Genomic DNA, 19,967 nt, shown 5'->3' with positions numbered 1-19,967 from the left:
TTGGTGCACCGCTGTAAATTGCCCTGTAACGAATAAAAAAACTCATTTAAGGCGTCGCGTATTCATTTAAAAATTATGTATATTATATCAGTTTTCATGTAATGAATTAAAAATATGAGCGCTTACCTCTTGATGAGGTGACATGAAATAAAATAATGACATGAACTTTTCATGATATTCTGATTACCTGAAGTGCACTAGTGTACTGCACATCTTGTCTTATTTGTATCTTAATGTATGTTTCTAATATATATATATAATATATGTATATAATAAGACCTTTTCTCGTCCAGACAGCTATTGAGAAGGACTAGACATTTATGACTCGGGTAATGTTTGTAAATCCAATTTCCAACGACAGCAACACGAGTTCCTTAAGTTTTCCACAAACAGAATTTATTTTAACTTTCTTCTTACATTGACTTATCCGTTAATCCAAGTTTCTTATAAAAACTCACTATGTTCGCAATTGGCGTATAACAAACAAAACTACGATCATAAATCTGTTGCTCCACGTCCTCTTTCTTTCCGTATATTTGATAAATATTGTCGGTATATAGAGTCAGTACAATTCTGCCCCCCGCAGGCTCCACCGAAGAGGACTAATGAATAACAGCATACACTGATTACCAGGAAAAATCATCAATAGCTGAAATACCAAGTCACCTCAAATAAGTATTCTTTAACCAAAGAGAAAATAGGGTTAGATCATTACAATTAGTGCAATATGGATCTTACAATATATGTATAAAAAGGTTCACAGGTTTAGCCATAGTTGTTTGCGTTTGCGATTAAGTTCGTTTGGCCCCGGAAATGACGCGTCACACTTAACAAGCGAATAGTCATCAACACACAAACCCTGTTCTTATTTAACATACACAGACAACTTCATTCACATAATACCATCAAACTAATAATTAATTCCACTAAACCTGACAAAAATAAAAACTACTACTAACAATGATAATAAAACTCTTTTTACAAATAAAATAGAAGCTGATAAAAAAAAACCTCAGCAATGTACAAGAACAGGACAAAAAACCTACACATAAATAAACACGATCATTTTATACTTTTTTCACACTAATTATTTTGCATACTGCAAGAAAATGATGAAAAACAATACATTTCAATTGGCACCACAACAACAGAAGAAAACAGAAATCTCAGTTTTAAATCATGTCCTTAAATATACAGAAAAGGAAATATTTACATGTTAATGAATAATTACGTGTGTTATTGTTAAGTAAACACATAAAGCACACTTGCACAATTTACTATTTTTCTTGTTTGCAACATTAAAAAGATTATGACATGAAGAATTTTAAATCAGCCTATTCTGATGGTCTTCTATTTTTTTATACACCCTCTACTTCTTGTATTTTTCTTATCTAAAATCAGGTTATACCGACAATAAAATATTCGGAGCACAAGCTTTTGGATTTATTTAATATTAATTCAATAAATTATATGTTAATATAGAATAATTTCTCTGTCTTATCTTTTTCACAATCGTGAATTTAATCTTGCTATTTTATTGCCTTTTTTTTTACTGGTGGTGAAGATGTACTTATACATTAACACCACTAGTTGTCACTAGATGCCACCACAAAGATCATCTGCACTAATTATTGTCTGCAAATACAAAGATTCCACTTTTATTTTCAGCATTTAATTATATACACTAAACAACCTGAATATGCAAATTACATATGTTTAAAGTACAAATACAACAGAAATAAAAAATAAAACTCTAAATCAAAAACATTTGGGACAGAATGGATACAAATAAAAAAACTGTTTCTTAAATTTACTTTGACCTTTTTATTTATTTAAATAAAAAAACTGTTTCTTAAATTTACTTTGACCTTTTTATTTATTGCAGATAGTACAAACACACATTATTTCATTATTTATTGGGTCAACTTTATTCATTTTCTTCATTTACGTCCACTCCTCCGTTTCAGCCCTGCATCACATTGCACAAAAAACTTGCTACTGTAAAGCATTTACCACTTTGTATTGCTGTCATTCCTCCTCACAACATTCGCACCTGGTCACTGAGCTGCTGCTCCTCCAAAAACATGAGATGTGGCTCACAACTTCATACGAAATTTTATAATAACATTGAACATAATTTGGCCCTTTCTCCCTCTGCCATACATAACATTGTTAAAATTCTCTAGTTTCCACAAAACAATTGACACACAGAATGGAAACATTTTCAGCTTTAAGGGCAGCATTTCCTTTATTTCATTATCTTTTGTTCTATTAATTATTTAATTAAACATCTTTTATGACAATATAAAAAGGCCTTTATTTAGAAAGGATAAATCAGAAATCAAAATGCCTTGATATTAACTGGGTGTAATCGACATGAGAGGAAATCATACCGAGACAAACTCTGCTAACATGTCAGGGAGCGTTATTTGGATAAATTATCATCTGTTAACAGCATCGATAAGGTAAATTGTTTCTAAGTGGGTGGAACAGTGACGATGTTACGCTTGTAGTAAGCAGAATAATAAAATAATAATACATTTATTTGAATTAAAGCAGCTTTACCTGATGATTTTAATCAAAATGGTTAATAAAACTGTAGTGCAGCAGCGCCTGTGTAACTTACTGTTACACCAGCAGGGGGCGACACAGCGCCATCCTCACTTCACTCGGGCTGTACCGGGCTGCAGGTCACCCAGTTTTTCTGAGACCCCATCACAACCCTAATATTGCAATATCAGTATTTTATTTCCAGTAATACTTGTGATATTTCTATCAAACTCATGAACATGTCAATGTGGTGTATATAAATGAAACATCTGTGATGAGCAAGTCACCTCATAAACACAAAACGATAAAAAATGATCATTACTCTGATTAATAATAATAATAGTATTTATCAGATGATCAGTATCAGTATGTTTAAGAGAAGAAGTGTGAGACGGAGGTGAAACCAGAACAAACACACACTGATCCACTGTAGGGTTAGTCTCTGACCTCGTTAGCCACGCCCCTCTAATTATAATATTCATGAGGCCGCGGGTGACTCCGCCCCTCGAGAGGCTGAAGCGTTACTCCATTTTGGTGCTGTAGGAGAGAGGGAGCGACGGGTGAGTCTGATTCTGTCTGTACACGGAACGCTTGTGCTGAGATGGTAGACTACCACGCAGCGAATAATCCTATACAACACTCAGGGCAGCAGCCAACCTACATGGAGCAGGAGAATGACTGGGACCGGGACCTGCTGCTCGATCCGGCCTGGGAGAGACAGCAACGGAAGGTGAGAGGAAACCCGCGAGCTGGGATTAGGAAACACCGGGGATGAGGGGAGGTTCAGGCCTGAGCTGTTCATGATTATTGTACTTTATACTGTGTGGAAATGCTTTCTCACATATATTTACACTTTTAGAACATACATTGTGATTGTGCGCTGAGGGGTTAGGTATTTTGTGGTTTGTCCTCTTAATGCTTATTTGGTCCGTCTGCTAGTAAACGATATTTACAGGTTATTTTCAGTGTTATAAATAATATATTGTAGTTTTTCAAAAAGTGTGTATGTTTTTAAACATACTAAGTCAGTGATGATTAAATTCCAGTGACTTTTAGAAACGGTGGTAGTGTTTGGGTGTGTAACTGAATTAACACCTACAGTAGATTGTGAGTCGATCCCGATGAACCGATTCTCTCAGTGTCAGGCGATGATACAGAGTCGAGCTCTCAGTCTCGGAACCGATTCCATGTAGATTTCAATCTTTTTAACAAATGTTTTATTTATTTCAGACAGTTCTCTTCTAATTGTATGTTATTGTTGTTTATTAATCAGGTTAATTAAATTATGTTGTGTTAACATCTGAAAATGTAGTACTACATACATTTTCGAGTTCATGAGAGGCTTTATTGTAATTTCAGCTTTACCCGAGTAGGTACTGAAACGAATGTGCATGTCAGATGATCACAAGTAGTGGTGTTAAAGTTTTATTTTAAGTAAAAAAAAGTACATATATAATAATAAATACAATTTATGAAAGTGCATTTTGTTTTTCTAATAGCGGCCAGGCGTGTGTTTGGGTGTGTAACTGAAATAACCTTGGAGTCGATTCCGATTCTCCGATCAGTTATTTGGCTTATTGATAGCAGAGACTCGATCCCACACTTTCGGAGTCATTTTGTAAACGATTCATCTGAAGTTTACACTCGTGCCCATGCTGAACAGGTTTTATTCGCTCTTCACATTAGATTGCTGAAATTTTTTTTATCACAATTGTTTAGATGTATTTTAAAACAGTTAATAGTGTAAATAGTATAAATGTTCTCTTCCCACTTTTCTTCATTTACAGTACGAAACCAATGCAAAATTCACTAAACACATTTGACTGCAATGCTGCACGTTTTCTTGACCAATGTTATACTCACTGGATGATTATTTTATCATGTCTTAAGTCCCCATATCCACCTACATTTAATTCAATTTATTGTCTGAACTTTCACACATTCCCACAGGCATTGTACAACACAGTGCTGTAAAGATCTAAAACAGTGTAAAGATCTACGGGGCTGTATAGTTCTATGACGCTGTAATGGCTGCTTTTAATGCCCAGCATCTATAAAATATGTGTATTGTGATATCAGGAAAATCCAGTTTGGGTCTACAGTGGAAACCTGCGTCTGCGTGTGTAATGGAGAAAACGGGACAGGAAGTGGAGAGCGAGCGGTAGGGTTGGACTCTTGGTTAATAATTAGGAGGGTTAGTTTAGGTGAGTGAGGCAGGGTAAATATTTTACATTCCTGTATCCGGTGTGACGGCATACCAAGCATTACTGCACCAAACCACCCGGCTAACTCACCCCACACGCCCACCCACTGCCCGCACACTGGCCTGCCTATCTCCCCGCGTGCGTGCGTGCGTGTGTGTAGGTAACTGAGGTTAGAGTCTATAACACACTGTGAGGACAGAACACATCAATCATTAAGCACTGAAATTTAACCCTAGCTTCCTGTGATCTGATTGGTTAAGACAGTCAGAGCTGTGTGATCTGATTGGTTGTGATCAGGTTGCTCTTGTTGCAGGCTGACTGTGTTTGCTCAGGCTGCTTTTCATTGTGATTACAGATGTGTTGATGTGAGGCTGCATGATGGTGTTGGTTTCATGATTGATATCAGTCTGAAATACTGAAATGGGATTGGATCAGCATGTTTACAGCTTTTCTGTTGGTTTTGTCCCCTTTGCTCTGTCCCAATTTTAAAAACAATGCCCCCTCAATATCTCTGCTTGTTATTTGTCTTTTTAAAAGCTGGGTACAGAGTGCAAATTTGGCCCTTACAGGGCGGTACTTGTTGGTGGTAGAACAGACAGTAGTTGTCGCTGTTTCATTGGCGAGCTGGTGTATGCAGTACCAGTGTATGTCTTTCCAAAAATACAATTCATGTTAGTGTGATAAATATACTGACCTGGGCTTGGCAGTACTTCAGAAAACCGTTATCACAATACAGTCCACCTCTGCATAGAAGGGGTGTCTCAGTACTTTTGTTTATGTAGTGTGTATTAGAAATCCTGTTCAGTAAATATCAGGTGCACTTTATTGTTGTGGGGTGGAACTGCTCTGCTGTTGAGTACAGTGACCTTTCACCTCTTTACCTCTCACCTGTTCTTGATGGACAGGTCATGTCATGCTGTTACCTGGTGCCTCACACCCAGTGTTAATCCAGGTATGTTGGGCTTATTGTGAGGTGTTCAGGTTCCTCCAATGTAATTACACACACACACACACACACGAGATCTTCTAGCTTAGACAAGTTTCTGCGTCTACACACACGCACTGTTTAGGCTCTACACACACACGCCATCTCCACACTACACACACACTGTCTCCACACTATGCTTTATTTACACTTTAATGCTGTGTAAGTTACATAATCAGTTTATTAAGGGATTTCTGAAAATCAGTTGGGACAAAAATATATAGACAGGAGCAGCTGATACTTGGTTAGAACTAGTTTACATTTATTGTCGCATAGTGACTCAAAATCCAAAACATCTAAAACTAAGAATGAATTCCTGTACTGAACATTCATGGTTTTTGGACGGGAGTTGTTTTACACTTGGTGTTAGTTGTGTGGTGTTTGTAGGTGTTGCTGAACTGAAGGTCACTCCTCACAGTAACACTGATGCTCTGTGCTATCAGCCACCCAGCAAATACTGATAAGCAGTTAAAACACACGTCCAGTCTTCAGATGGACTCATGAGAACCAGACTCCACCACTCCCACTGCATCAGCTCTGGGTTCTGGTGTGGGTCCCCACAGTCTCAGTCCTCCTGACCTCTGAACACGTGTGCTCAGGAAACAGAGACCACAGAGCAAACACGCTGCTGTTGCGGCTCACGGCTAACGTTCATACAAACGTGGTGCAGCCGCACTGCTATACTGTCATGGTCGCCATTTTCTTCATTTTTCCATTACGTTAGCCGAGTCCACTCCTCTTTCAGAAGTGATTCACTCCCACTGTGATTAACTGGAGGTTCCTGCAGGACAATTTAATAAATGACAGGATGTGAAGCTTCGTCCTCCAAGATTATTTTGTGGGTTCATGTCCTACCATGTTGAGCTTCCTTCAGTGAACCTTTCAGTTAGTACAACAAACGCTCAACAAACACTGGAGTTTCTTATAGAACTCACTCATGCTGGAACAGGAAAGGACCTTCCCTAAACTGTACTTTTACAGCATATGTGTAATAGTGTCGTTTGAAATCTGTTGTTGTAATTTTGTAAACTCGCCTGCACAGGGAGCTGAGAGGCGCTACGCCAGTTGCTGAGCTGCAGGGTCGCGTCTCAAACCACAGTGTTCACCGTGCAGTGGATTCGGTACAGCAGCTTCATCATGAGTGGAGATGGAATCTAACTGTGGGTCAGTAAACAGGAGGGAGTTTGAAACACTGCCGCTCTCCTCCTGTGGTTAAGGTTCGGGAGCTGTAATCAGGGAGTCAGTGGGTTAAGCAGCAGCACCACTGGGTTACCACTGTTGGGCCCCTGAGTGAGGCTCTTAACCCTCAAAAACATTCAGCTGGAATTTTCAACCTTGGCTGTGGAGCCAGATCATCAGTTCAGGAGAAGATTAAATGTTCTGTGGAACTTCACCATCGCTGGTTCAATCAGAAACAGGAAGTAGTTCCTCAATCAGTTGCTTCATGTAGGTACCCGACTACCTCACTTCCTGTTTAATTGTTTGAGCATGACAGACGAACAATTGTTGGATTGTTTAGAGTAATTCAGGTCAGTAATTTCCTGAGACCTTCACGACGTTCTGATGAAAGCAGCGGAACTTACTGAACGTGTTTGGATTAGAACTTCTTTATTTTATGTTTATGCATTTGCTTAATTATCTAGTCATATCCGATTCCCCAATGTTAATTCCCCTCTGCTGCTGCAGACCTCCACTCCTGACCAAGGAGGGTCGTGACTAACACACGCGCTCTTACACGTGTGTAGTACCGGCGCTTCTTTTCACCTGCACCAGGGTTCATACGGAGATCCGTATCGCGCACGGAGAGTCTTACACTGATCTCCATTATCTGCTGTCTGTGTGAAAGCTGTGGAACAACGTGGTAGAGCAGATCATAATCAGAACACAATCTCAACATTAAGGAACATCTCACAGGAACGGGTTAGGGTTAGCGTTAGCTCGTGGAGAAGAACCGAGAACCTTCTGAGATCAAAAGAAATTATTCTAACTCCAGCCTCCTGGTGTGGTCTGGACAGATATGAGCAAGTTCTGAAGCTTGAGGAACACTCTTGGTCGCTCTATGAAAACTAGATTGGTTTCCCACAATGCTTTGCATATCATGACAATCAAAGCATGAGGAAGTCGATCCGATCTAACCCACGTTTAACATGCAAATGACTGAGATCGGCTGGGTCAGATCCCAACACGCTTGCTTCCTACCAAGAGTTCCTGGAGTTCCTCCTCCTGAAGGATCACGTGGAGCTGAGGGCTGGTGTTCAGTGTAGCAGCAGTAACACCGGCGTCCTGCTAATGCATCCCGCTGTAACCCAGAGCGACCACACGCTGAATCAGGAACACTCCTCATTACCATGCACGCAGTTTCTACAGAAACACTTGACTTCAACCACAGTGACTGCAAAGCCACTTCTCAAGCTGTAGAACTCCACTGGACCACAGTACGAGCCTTTATTTAGAAAACTGAGGATGCTTTAAGTGATCAGTGATCTCTATACAGGAAGCTTCAGCCTTTGCTGCACCAGGACCTTGACCACTTGTGGTTTTTCAGGTTGTTGAATAGAGTTTAGATCTTAGGTCGTGTTTGGGTTTCCTCTGAAATCTGAGATCATGTGTGGCTGTTACGTTTGATCATGTTTTTATTGCTCCACAGTCCCATGACTGTGCTTTACATCACCTCAGTCAGTGTTTGGCAGCGTATGTAGTGGCCAGACGTTTGTGTGCTGGACCTCGTGGATGACTTGATCATCTCCTGTAGTGGTGATAAAGACCTGTGTGAATGAGTGAGTGACTCAGTCAGTGAATCAGTGAGTGAGTAAAGTGGAATGTAAGGAGTGTTTGTTCTCATGTGGAGCTAGATGAGCTCATCAGGTGTGTTCTGTACCTGTCATCACGCGACCTTCATCTCTCCCAATATTATAATATTTTAATCACCAGTATTATTATAATTACTGATATTTTATTTTTCTTATCATTATTTTACAATCACATGTTATTTTCTTACTAATTTTACTTTTTTATTGTTACTAACTATTTTTAATATAATAATTGTATTTGTTACTATGTTTATCAGTATAACGCTGTAGTGTTTGAACGTGGGCGTGTTCCTCTGTGTGGTGTTGGACGGCGGGTGGTGGGACGGTGGGATGGGGTCTGTAGGAGGACAGACTGGTTCCGTGTGAAGTTCCAGAGCGTGGCAGTTCATGAGTGTGTTCGGGCGGTTCTGTTCGGGTTGCTGTTCGGCGCGTCTCTGTGTTCGATGTCGTGAACGCAGATTTTTATTTCCTGTGTGAATGAAGCGCCAGGGCCGCTGTGCTAACCGTGAGTGCGTGCCTGTGAGGGGTCTGAGGAATGTAGTGTGTCCATCAGAGCCATAAAACTCTGACCTTTGACCCCTGTAAAACAGGTCCTGTGTGAAGTACAAGTGTGGACTCGTCCTTCACACACACACACACACACACACGGTTCACTTCTCTGGGTATGTGTTTCACAACATTTCGAAGTGTGTGTGGGAATTTGTGCCCACACTTAGAAAAGCACTTTTGTGAGTGTTCAGGGGGCACCAGGCTGCCTCCACTCCCAACTGTCCTGCACACTGTGCCTCTGTGTAATCAGCTTATATACGTGGGACGTGTCCCAAATGTTTCGGACTCACTGTAGTGTGTAGTGCAGTCCTAATATTGTGTGCGCGTGTGTGTGTGTGCATGTGCGCTCATTATACTGAAAGAGAAACTGTGGTCAGTGTGTGGTTTCTCTCCTGCTTCCTCATTCTCACACACACACACACACACACTCATACACACTCATACACACTCATATGTACACATATATTCACACATTATTTATATATAAAGTTACAGCGGGGCCCTAAACTCTCAACTGCTTGTTATATTTAGTCAAATTTGTGAGTCACTTTGAATAAAAGCGTTCGCTAAATACTGTAAACACACACACACACACACACACACACACCTAACTGTCATTTAAATAAATGTAAATCTGTACTGTGTGTGTGCATGCTGACCCTACAGGAAGTTGGGACAGACGCAAAGAGAATAGAGTAAAATCGGGACGGGGTGGCGCCTGTTTTTCACTTCACATTGGGGGGGGGTCACATTCTTTCGCTGAAGGACTGTGTGTGTGCGTGCTGTGGTGACTGGGTTACTGTGGGATTGGTGTGAGGTAAAAGGTGTGTTTGGCCTTTTTAATCACATGCTTTTGATGTGTGTGTGTGTGTGTGTTTGTTGCATCATTATTGCCGAGCTTGTTGCCTTATAAGGAAGAAAGTGCGTGAGCAGCGGAGACAGGAAGTGGCAGTTAGTGACAGTGGAGGAGTAAACCGGTCCGACTCACTCAGCTTCTCACACACACACACACACACACACACACACACACACACACACACACACACACACGTGTAATAATGTGTAAAATAACAGTGTTGATGATCAACAGGTACTTTTATTATCTCAGGGACTTAACTGTCATGAAGAAGCAGATCTTCTCCGTCTCGGCTCAGAGCGCAGAAGAAGCCACTTCTGCTCAAGGGCCCCATGGTGACAGTTTCCTGGGGCCCCGAGTACAGACTCTTAACCTTTAATTTAAACAGCTGAGCTAAAGTGTCCATTAGTATGTTCTCCTGTGCTGATCTCTGGTGTCTGAAGGACACATGTGCATAGATGTACCGTCTCCTTCTGAAGAGTGGATCGTATCGTAGTATCGATATTAACTATACAGAGCACTGAGGAACCGAGCTCATCAGTCTGTGGAGAACATGCTCATGATCATCTCCCCTGTGTGAGTCTCTTAACTGTGATGTTTGAGTTTGTGTGTTGGTGGTTGATATAAATGGGCTTTAAGTTTTAGGTTGTGGCTTAGTACAAACATGTAGGTTTGAGCTCCTCCTGTGGTTCTTTATGGTCCTGTAGATGGTAGTAATTTTGGAGGTGCTGCACTTTGACCGAGTTCACACGTATGAAGGTGTTGGTGCTTCTCAGAATCGTCCTGCTGACTGACGTTCTGTTAGCATGGAGACACCAGCCTGCGGTTCACAACATTCTGACTCTGAAGTGTCAAACCATCACTGCCTGTACATCTGCAGATCTTTCAGCTTATCTCTTACCCCCCAACCCCCAATATCAGCGGTGAGGAAACATCTAAACCCACAAATGGAGATCTGCAAAAATCGGACTTCTTGTTGTGACACGCCCTCAGGTCCTCTACAGGAAGTGTGCATCACCTGACTGAGCGATGTAGTGTGTGGGTTTGTATGTAAACAGGAAGTGCAGAGTTTACCTTCCCTTCAGAGTTTAACAGGTTCTCCCTGCAGTTCAGACTCGCTGTCCTGTTTGTTCACTGAATCTGGTCTAAAGGGAAATGGTCATGTCTCAGAAACTCGATACTAGACAAGTGACGTCACTCTGAGACACGCCTCATCCTGCAGGGATAAGATTCGAACCCAGCTGTTCGAGTCTCACATGGTTTCAGCGCTGGAGATCCTCTTATGATTTAATGACGTTTCTGCTAGCACCGCATACAGTAATGGCGTGAGTGGAGCTAGCATGATTAGCATTTTCTGTCTGTTTTTTACAAATGCTTCACATTCCAGACGTTCTCTGTCTCTCTCTCTCTCTGTCTCTCTCTGTCTCTCTCTGTCTCTCTGTCTCTCTCTCTCTCTCTCTCTCTCTCTCTCTCTCTCTCTCTCTCTCTGTATCAGTAAGATTATCTCTCTCGACCGTCTTGATCTGAAGATAATCAGGTCACTTTGGTGGTCACGTGATCAAAGCTCGCTGTGGGAACCAGTTAGTCCAGTTACTCTCTCTCTCTCTCTCTACTGAGTTCCACACTTGCACATGGAGCCAGATATATATGTGTGTGTGTGTGGTCACTAGAGGGTTAAACTGGGTAAACTGGGAACCATTCAGAGTTGCACAATGACAGGAAGCTGCAGAAACACACCAACAAATAAACAGTGCATTCCACAGAGAGAGAGAGGAAGTGTAAAAAAAAAAACCTCTTCCTCCTCCCAACCCTCCTCTTCCTCCCACCAATCAGCACACACACACACTGGCCACATTATTAGAAACACCACACTAACACTGGGTGGAACCTCCGGTGGTTAACCGGTTGGTGGAGCTGTTCCGGTGAAATGTTGATGAGTGTTGAGATGATTCCTGAAGGTTCTTCAGCTGCACATTCCTGCTCAGAATCTTCTGATCTACTGGATTCATATCTGGTGATCCTGTACCCACTGTAGTCTGAGATTCAGGAGAGGAACCGAGTGTTCTGCTGCTCTGCTCTGCTCTGTTCTGTGTGGGTTCTAAGATTCCTTTCTGTCCACAGAACTGCTGCTCAGCTCCATCCCCCCCCCCCATACACACACAGGTGAACTGTGATAAGTAGTTACCTGGCGGGCAGTGCCACACCCTGCTGTGTCAACACACTGGTTTTCAGGTGCTTGTGTGTGTGTGTGTGTGAGTGCCTGTACAGGGTGTGGTGGTGCCTTTAATAAATAACTTTATTACATGCACTTTCACATAAATTTTTTTATACATTTTTCACACACACACACACACACACACACACCAGATTTACTCTGCTTAGTTTCTGGTGGTTTTAAAGCTTGCTTGCAGTGTCACTCATGTTTCAGCAGTTTAATAGCCCTTTATTATAAACTTTTTTGGGCTGGACAGTTTGACTTTCGTTCTTTCCAGTTTATTATTAGTATAGTTTGGACTATGTTCAGCACAGTTAGGTTTCTTTAAACCAGTTGAGCGATTGACTGCTCAGTCCATTGACTGTGTGCTTTATACCAGGGTTATGAAGTGCCCTCTGGTGGTCACACTGTGTCACAACCTTTTAATGTTATGATTTTACATATTTTAGTTTATGATTAGGATATTATCAGTTCCCTTGAGTCTCAGTGTGTATGTGTGACCCCGCTACACCTCAGCCAGACAGTAGGTGGCACTGTTGCAGCAGAAAGGAGGTTACACCCTATCCGGTGTCCCTGAGCAGTCTGATTCCTGCCTCTGTGTGTGTCAGTGTCTCCAAGGGGTGCTTGTAGTGAAAAGGATTAAAGGGAGCTATTCACAGCCCTCAATGAGCTCTTTGTGTGTGTGTGTGTGTGTGCGCGCGCGCTTTTCCTACCACGCTGTAATATTTTGACTGTATGTGTGTGTGTGTGTGTGTTGGTTTCCACTTTTCCATGGACTTTTGTGTTCTGACTACCATATTTAGGCATGCCTGTGATCCCACAATGCCCTGCAGTGTCCAAACTGAGCAGGTACAGAATACCCATAATGCATAGCAGCGTGTCCATACTGGCCTAAATAATGTGTTCATTAGGCTGTGTGGTTTAGAACATGTCCACACGGTATCAGCAATTAACACCACCCACCCCCCGACACACACACACACACACACACACACACACACACACACACACACACTCCCTCTGGTACCTCATGGACAGCGTAAACAAACCAGTTCTAAAGTGTTTTCCATTTTTCCGGTGTAGAACACTGAACTGATTGAAAGCTGCATGGGTACGGTATGTGGGGGGGTGTAACCAGGGGTACAGCAGGGGTCACGTGGCAGTGGGAGCATACATCCCTCACCTATCAGTGAGGCGCAGTCTGGAGGTGTCTGATGGTTCCCAGTACAGTATCCTCCTCTGGTTTATTGGGGTCACGTCGGGGTTATCGTTATACATTTACATTTTCAGCATTTAGCAGATGCTTTTATCCAAAGCGACTTACACAATTAGCAATTGAGGGTTAAGGGCCTTGCTCAGGGACCCAACTTGGTGGTGGCGGGGCTTGAACCGGGAACCTTCTGTTTACTAGTCCAGTACCTTAACCACTGAGCTAATTTTTGATTTTTTTTGCAGACGTTCACGGCCTGGTGTAACTCTCACCTGCGCAAAGCTGGAACTCAGATCGAGAACATCGAGGAGGATTTCAGAGATGGACTGAAGCTCATGCTGCTGCTCGAGGTCATCTCAGGTGAGTCCGTCCATCCTCATTTCTGTGACCATCGCTCATGGTGGCGCCACATTCACGTTATCTGAATCAGCCAGATATTTATGTTTATCCCGGTCAGGGTCACAGCGGGCCCAAATCCACCTAGAAGCACTGGGCACAAGGCAGGGGTCCTCTGGACAGGGTGCCAATCCATCTCAAGAGTTTGAACCCTATCGCCCCAACATGGCCAATCATGTCTGTGTAGATGCCTGGTTGGCTGATAGCACCGCTACGATTGGAACCCTGGTTATTTAATCAGACACGGCCGCTAGTATCTGGTAAACACGTGACCAGGTCTGTGGACTCTCAAACCTGGGTCAGTACGGTGGTGCAGGCTTTACGAACATGCAGTGATGGATGTGTGACAGACCGGACCATTCAGCACCAATGGTGCACCACGACAGGGTTCAGAGTTAGGATACAAGCTACAGGTGAGGTGAAGTGCTCATATCAGGGTTCTAACCTTTGTGTGTGTGTGTGTGTGTGTGTGTGTGTGTGTGTGTGTGTGTGTGTGTGTGTAGGTGAGCGGTTACCTAAACCTGAGAGAGGGAAGATGAGGGTGCACAAGATCAACAATGTCAACAAAGCGCTCGACTTCATCGCCAGTAAAGGAGTCAAACTGGTATCGATCGGAGCTGAGGGTACATGAACGCGCACACACACACACTATATACTCACACTATACACACTTGTATGTGGTATAGTCACTGTGACCGCTCTGATAGGTTCTTCATATTTAACGTGTGTGTGTAGAAATTGTTGATGGGAACGTGAAGATGACCCTCGGTATGATCTGGACCATCATTCTCCGCTTTGCTATCCAGGATATCTCTGTGGAGGGTAAGATGCTGTTCCTCTCTTTGTTGCTCTAGTGCAGAAGGTGTGTTGGTACTCTCATGCTCAGCTGTATTAAATTCTCGGAGGGAAACTGGAGGTGGAAAACAGCACTGATGATTGTACAGCAGCACAGGGAAAACAACCTCGCATACAGCGGCTTAAACCTAGCAACCAGCTCGCTGCCACCCAACACACACACACACACACACACACACACACACACACAGATAAGAGAAGTGTGTGTGGATGTGTCTGTAATGTATATCTTCCAGATTTACAGAAAACCACAACTTATAAAAGTTCATGTAAACTTTTGAGTTGAGCTGTGCTGAAGAATTGTAGGTAAATTATTTACTTCCACCAATCGCATCATTTAATCATTTCAGTGGCTGAGGATTCCAATCACAATAATTCATAATAATAATAATAAACCTGCTCATACACAAGCAACAATCAATGTGTGTGTGTCTGTAACTGTGTGTGTGTGTGTGTGTGTGTGTGTGTGTGTGTGTATGTGCGTGTTTGTGGTACAGAAACCTCTGCTAAAGAAGGGCTGTTGCTGTGGTGTCAGAGGAAAACGGCTCCATATAAGAACGTGAACGTTCAGAACTTCCACATCAGGTAACAATCATCCACCTCCTGTAGGGTCTCGTACCATCAGCTCACCGCTCCATTACACTGAGAACCATCATCACACACTTATCATACATCAGTCATAACTCATGCTGATTCACTCTAAGTTTGTAATCTGTATCAATAATAATTATACGGAGCCTGAATGACTGTGATTAGTCAGAAGATTCAATGTTTACAAACTTTCAGTTAGGACTAAAATATCAGCGGTGGCGCCACCTGCTGTTCAGTACTGCAGTTAATACTGTGTAACACCTCTCTCTCTCTCTTGCTTTCTCTCTCTCTCTCTCTCTCTCTCTCTCTCTCTCTCTCTCTCTCTCTCTCTCTCTCTCTGCAGTTGGAAGGATGGTTTGGCCTTTAACGCTCTGATTCACAGACACAGACCTGAACTGATCGACTACGAAAAACTGCGCAAGGTTACACACACACATACACCTTATATACACACTCTGAACATTTGGAGTCTGTGGTAGATTTGAGATTAGGTATGAAAGTAGTACAAATCCCACCAATGGACATCAAACCTACAATAAACTCATATATCAAGAACAAATGGCAAAACGACTGGAACACAAACCAGAATAATAAATTGTATGAAATTAATCCCACTGTTGGGGAAAAAATGAAGACCTACCTCGAAAACCGTTGGGATCAGACAGTATACACAAGATGCCGTATTGGACACACAAGATTAACACACATGTACCTGATAAAAGGCGAAACTGCCCCATATTGTGCAACATGCCAAACACAGATTACAATAAAACATTTAATGCTGGAATATGTCATTTATAACCATGAAAGACAACAGATCTTATCAGCAAAACCATAAAGGAACTCTTTACCAAGACAAAAGCAATAACACTTCTAAAATTCCTGTCATTAACAAAACTGAAGCAATACATATAAATGAACATACATAGACAACAGATATAACTCCTCTAAGTCAAATGAAATAAGTAAATAAGACAGATCACAACCTTTTCTGCCATGAACATGGCCCAAAGGGCAGACATGGCGTTAAAAACTAAACAATAACTAACTAATGAAATTAGTACTAGTTCAGTGAGAATCACCACATTTATTTTTAATGTGTGTGTAGGATGATCCTGTAACCAATCTGAACAATGCGTTTGAAGTGGCTGAGAAATATCTGGATATTCCTAAGATGCTTGATGCAGAAGGTATGAACAACTTCAGCATTTTCTGTGTGTGTGTGTGCATGTTTGTATGGTGTCCCATGTGTGTGTGTGGTACCTCAGGGGTGTGTGTGGTGTGTGGTATCCCGTGTGTGTGTGTGTGTTATCCCGTGTGTGATATCCTGTGTGTGTGTGTGTGTGGGGGGGGGGGGGGGGGGTATCCCGTGTGTGTGTGTGTGGGGGGGGGGGTATCCCGTGTGTGTGTGTGGGGGGGGGGGTATCCCGTGTGTGTGTGTGTGTGTTATCCCGTGTGTGTGTGTGTGTGTGTTATCCCGTGTGTGTGGTGTGTGTGATATCCTGTGTGTGGTATCCCGTGTGTGTGTGGGGGGGGGGGGGTAATCCCGTGTGTGTGTGTGTGTGGTATCCCGTGTGTGTGTGTGGTGTGTGTGATATCCTGTGTGTGGTATCCCGTGTGTGTAACGTGTGTGGGGTGGGGGGGGGGGGGGGGGGGGTAATCCCGTGTGGTGTGTGTGTGTGTGTGTGTGTGTGTGTGTGTGTGTGTGGTATCCCGTGTGTGTGTTATCCCGTGTGTGTGTGTGTGTGTGGTATCCCGTGTGTGTGATATCCTGTGTGTGTGTGTGTGTGTGTGTGTGTGTGTGTGTGTGTGTGTGTGTGTGTGTGTTATCCCGTGTGTGTGTGTGTGTGTGTGGTATCCCGTGTGTGTGTTATCCCGTGTGTGTGTGTGTGTGTGTGTGTGGTATCCCGTGTGTGTGATATCCTGTGTGTGTGTGTGTGTGTGTGTGTGTGTGTGTGTGTGTGTGTGTGGTATCCCGTGTGTGTGGTGTGTGTTATATCCTGTGTGTGTGTGTGTGTGTGTGTGTGTGTGTGTGTGTGTGTGTGTGTGTGTGTGGTGGTATCCCGTGTGTGTGTGTGGTGTGTGTGGTGTGTGTGTGTGTGTGTGTGTGTTATTCCGTGTGTGTGTGTGTGTGTGGTGTGTGTGGTGTGTGTGATATCCTGTGTGTGTGTGTGTGTGTGTGTGTGTGTGGTGTGTGTGATATCCTGTGTGTGTGTGTGTGTGGTGTGTGGTGTGTGTTATATCCTGTGTGTGTGTGTGTGTGTGTGTGTGGTGTGTGTGATATCCTGTGTGTGTGTGTGGTGTGTGTGGTGTGTGTGTGTGTGTGTGTGTGTTATCCCGTGTGTGTGTGTGTGTGTGGTGTGTGTGATATCCTGTGTGTGTGTGTGTGTGTGTGTGTGTGTGTGTGTGTGGTGTGTGTGATATCCTGTGTGTGTTATCCCGTGTGTGTGTGTGTGTGGTGTGTGTTATATCCTGTGTGTGTGTGTGTGTGTGTGTGTGTGTGGTGTGTGTGATATCCTGTGTGTGTTATCCCGTGTGTGTGTGTGTGTGTGTGTGTGTGTGGTGTGTGTTATATCCTGTGTGTGTGTGTGGTGTGTGTGATATCCTGTGTGTGGTATCCCGTGTGTGTAACGTGTGTGTGGTGTGTGTGTGTGTGGTGTGTGTGGTGTGTGTGATATCCTGTGTGTGTGTGTGTGTGGTGTGTGTGATATCCTGTGTGTGTTATCCCGTGTGTGTGTGTGTGTGGTGTGTGTTATATCCTGTGTGTGTGTGTGTGTGTGTGTGTGTGTGGTGTGTGTGATATCCTGTGTGTGTTATCCCGTGTGTGTGTGTGTGTGGTGTGTGTGTTATATCCTGTGTGTGTGTGTGTGTGTGTGTGTGGTGTGTGTTATATCCTGTGTGTGTGTGTGTGTGTGTGTGGTGTGTGTTATATCCTGTGTGTGTGTGTGTGTGTGTGGTGTGTGTTATATCCTGTGTGTGTGTGTGTGTGTGTGTGTGTGGTATCCCGTGTGTGTAACGTGTGTTTTCCTGCAGACATTGTGAACACAGCTCGTCCTGATGAGAAAGCTATAATGACCTATGTGTCCAGTTTCTACCATGCATTTTCTGGAGCCCAAAAGGTACCTACCCCCTCCTCCCCAACTTCACCCCGCCCTGATACCCGTCCGTTACCCTCAGCTCTATCCAGCATGGCTTATATGGACTCCTGCTCTCTCTCTGCTGGGTTGCCATGGCGATCCTACAGGTTTCCTCTCTCCCTGTTTATCGGTGAAAGGCGGGGCTACCACAGCACCAGGAGCCAATCAAACCCCTGGCTGTGCATCAGCTGACCTCTAAAGCTTTTCTGGCGTCTGGTTGCTTTGCTTTACCGCCTCTCTCTCTCTCCCTCTCTCTCTCTCTCTCTCTCTGTGTATCTGTGCCATGCTGTAGATATCGTTGGCACTCTCAGGCCGGATGAGAAAGCCATAATGACGTACGTCTCCTGCTTCTATCACGCCTTCTCTGGTGCTCAGAAGGTGAGGATCATCTCTGTCTCATCTCTGAACCTAATCCACCGAGTTTTTCTCAAGATCACCGATTCTCAAAACCAGAGAGCAGGACCGGCTCAGGTTGCGAGAGACCTAACGTAGTCCTGTGTGAGCTCTCCACCAATCACAGACAGCGTGTGGTGAGCTCAGACAGGAAGTGCTTTTACAGACTCACCATGTTCAGAAATGAACGAATCATTTACATCAAAATCAAATTCTGATGAGGCTTAGACTTGTGTCTGGGGCTGCGTCTCAAATCACATTCTGTGTAACATCAAGTGCACTAGGGAACAGTGTGAACTTGGGCCGTGGCAGATCAAACCAATGAAAAGTATAAAACCTAACGATGGTAAAACGCTTCAGTTTCTGGGAGTTTTGTTTTCAGAACAGTTCAGAAGCGCACAGGTACTTAAAGGTGCTCACATATAGTCAGACAATCTTCATATAAATAATATAGAATAAATCTAATAATAAAGTCTAATCAGAACTAAACTGAAGTGGTGCTGGTGACTCTGCAGAATCTTTATAGATTTAAAATATTTTATGCTTTTTATTTTATATTTGAGAATCCGTGACCTTGAACTCTGACCTTTCACTGCAACTAAACACACACACACACACACACACACACACTTCCTCTGCTTGATAAACTGTATTATATAAATATTAGTGTATAATTGGGTTTCCTCTATGACATTCTTCTACATGAATGAACCAAAAATCTATGACGATGATTATTATTATAATATTTGTTAATATAATTTATGTCGAGTTATTATAAATGTTATTATAATAATTAAGGTTTATTTCAATTATAATGTTATAATGAATAATTATTTATAGTTGTTACTATCATAAATATTCTGAGCTCTGAACATCAAGGAAAGCTCCGTCGATCCCATCTCAGTTAGGAGCGTTTGGGACGGAGCCGAGCTGCAGTGTTTAATAACAGATCTGTAAATCATGTGTGATGGATAAACGAGAGTGTGTGTTGATGATTTATTTCTTGGTGTTGGTGCACATGTGTTCCAGCGTTCAGAACCCCTGAAGACGTCAGCCAGTCGTGGTACAACATGAGAATGTTTTGTGGTGTCTGATATAAAGCGCATGTGCTTCTCCAACCTAAACACACAGCGTTTAACCTTTAGCATCCCACGTCTTTACTAATGCTAATGGTGTTAGCATGCAGCGTGGATGAGTTGTTGTAGCAGTGTGTTAA

At 42.9% G+C, this 19,967-nt stretch overlaps 1 protein-coding gene across 3 annotated transcripts in view; it reads left to right on the top strand.

Moving 5' to 3' along the window:
* The first annotated feature begins 3,093 nt into the window (after positions 1 to 3,093).
* The window catches only part of LOC134302641 (alpha-actinin-4), a 27,653-nt gene continuing 10,779 nt past the window's right edge, over positions 3,094 to 19,967 (top strand). Inside the window, exons 1-8 of one of the 3 annotated variants that reach the window (XM_062987807.1) lie at positions 3,094 to 3,280; positions 13,625 to 13,739; positions 14,279 to 14,398; positions 14,511 to 14,597; positions 15,128 to 15,215; positions 15,565 to 15,643; positions 16,330 to 16,411; positions 18,651 to 18,736. In XM_062987807.1, the coding sequence (XP_062843877.1) occupies positions 3,152 to 3,280; positions 13,625 to 13,739; positions 14,279 to 14,398; positions 14,511 to 14,597; positions 15,128 to 15,215; positions 15,565 to 15,643; positions 16,330 to 16,411; positions 18,651 to 18,736 (786 nt within the window). In that variant the 5' untranslated portion in view covers positions 3,094 to 3,151. Of the gene's footprint in view, positions 3,281 to 13,624; positions 13,740 to 14,278; positions 14,399 to 14,510; positions 14,598 to 15,127; positions 15,216 to 15,564; positions 15,644 to 16,329; positions 16,412 to 18,254; positions 18,341 to 18,650; positions 18,737 to 19,625; positions 19,815 to 19,967 lie in introns of those variants that run through there. The other 2 variants (XM_062987806.1, XM_062987808.1) reach the window with 2 other exon arrangements.

This window comes from Trichomycterus rosablanca, chromosome 25 (genome assembly GCF_030014385.1).
Source record: "Trichomycterus rosablanca isolate fTriRos1 chromosome 25, fTriRos1.hap1, whole genome shotgun sequence".
Classification (NCBI taxonomy): Eukaryota; Metazoa; Chordata; class Actinopteri; order Siluriformes; family Trichomycteridae; genus Trichomycterus; species Trichomycterus rosablanca.
This window is presented reverse-complemented; position numbering and strand designations above follow the sequence as displayed.